The following is a 1,545-nucleotide window of genomic DNA, read 5'->3' on the forward strand; positions in this document are numbered from 1 at the left end:
TGCATTGTTCTCCCCGACGGAATCCAGAACCATCATAGAAACAGGTTAATCATATATCATCAATCGGATCCTCTTCTATTGCATCTGAATGATGTCATAGGGTGGTTGGAAACCGGTTCGGACACCTGCGTGACGTCATGGGATAGATGGGATTATCCGAGGGGAAACGATGGGCCGTGTGGAGCCGTCACGGGGCCTTGGCACAACCAAGGGTGTGACATCAGTGAAGAAAGTGCCTCTGTAAATGTCAATAGAGCATCAAATGTTCTGAGCTCTTGTTGTGTTCACAGACACAGATAAGCCTTACATCTGCATGCTGGAAATGTCTGTGGTATCAGAAGAAGTCTTCATAAGAGGAGTGAAGTACAAATCAGTGGTGAAGGGCATGCTGTGGCATGGTGAGTTTCAAAGGGGCCTTCACTTGGTATTCCAGAGTCGGCCTGCTGAAACTCCAGCCCTGGTATCAGTCAGAGAGCTTGTCACAAACTCCACTCCATCACTTTCATCTTGTCTCTTGATTGAGCTGCTTGATCACTGTGTAGACCCCACTGACTGTGAGTGTGATCTTGAAATCATAGACTGAGACTGCAGTGGATGAGACTGTCTGCTTAGTCAAATGATCTGCTTTCTCATTACCCTTTATTCTCATATGCTGAGAAGCCCATTTCAGACTGACATTGTGCTGTCTGAGAAGCTCATAGCAGCAGTTGTAGACTCAGTTTGAGAAGGCTGCTGCACTGCTTCATATGCTTTATATGATTGAAATGTTGTTGAAACAGAGTCAGATCTGAAGATTGCTGCTGTGCTTTGTGACACAAGGTAAAAGTTTCATGATGCACTCTAATGCCCAGCAGACATCAACTGTCTCAGTGTTGAAAACATGTGATATAGAGCTTAGCACAGCTGAGAAACTAATCAGCTGTTTATTTCTTTGATAAATTATAAAGTCATAGCTCATCTGCCTGATATTGTCAAGATTCTATTCTAATTCATCTAAGAAAACATATAAATCTGTTGAGAGTTGACTTCTTCACCATTTTTTGAATGTCTGAACAGCATTCTTTTTATTTACACTCTTTGTGAGATCTGTCCCGCATTCCTCTGAGTAGTGTGAGATGACAAATGTGGGTTTATTGACTGCAGATAGTAGCATCTTCAACTGCTGAATCTTGATTTTTAAATTCTGCTAAGTTCCAGCCTCTCTTTCTTGTGTGATCATTGAAGATGCCATCTGTGAAATCAGTGAATGCTTCTCATCCACCATCTGAAGCCTTGTTGTGAATCGAATTTTGACCTCCTCCAGAGCTACCATTGCTGATAGGAGCCCAGCATCCCAGTATAAAGTAGCGATGGGCGTTGTACAGAAAACTGAAAGGACTCTGTAAGCAGGGACATTAACAAGGTAAGTTGATTTTCCTGTTGCTCGATATTCCTATCCGAGGTTCAAGCAGTAGGAGATAATACGGTGATATATCGGAGAGGATTCGCCAACAGTGGAGATCCCCACGGTCCGCCAGTACATGTCGCATCGTACAGACACATCCA

The 1,545-nt window shown here is 43.4% G+C and overlaps 1 protein-coding gene across 1 annotated transcript; it reads left to right on the top strand.

Moving 5' to 3' along the window:
- Positions 1-169: 169 nt before the first annotated feature.
- On the top strand, positions 170-583 carry HCAG_00913 (predicted protein; the record flags this gene model as incomplete). The annotated part of the gene is made up of 3 exons (XM_001543817.1): positions 170-212; positions 291-398; positions 579-583. The coding sequence occupies 3 exons, from the start codon at positions 170-172 to the stop codon at positions 581-583; spliced, it is 156 nt and encodes a 51-aa protein (XP_001543867.1).
- Positions 584-1,545: the final 962 nt, after the last annotated feature.

This window comes from Histoplasma capsulatum, genomic scaffold (assembly GCF_000149585.1).
Source record: "Histoplasma capsulatum NAm1 scaffold_1 genomic scaffold, whole genome shotgun sequence".
Taxonomy (NCBI): domain Eukaryota; kingdom Fungi; phylum Ascomycota; class Eurotiomycetes; order Onygenales; family Ajellomycetaceae; genus Histoplasma; species Histoplasma mississippiense.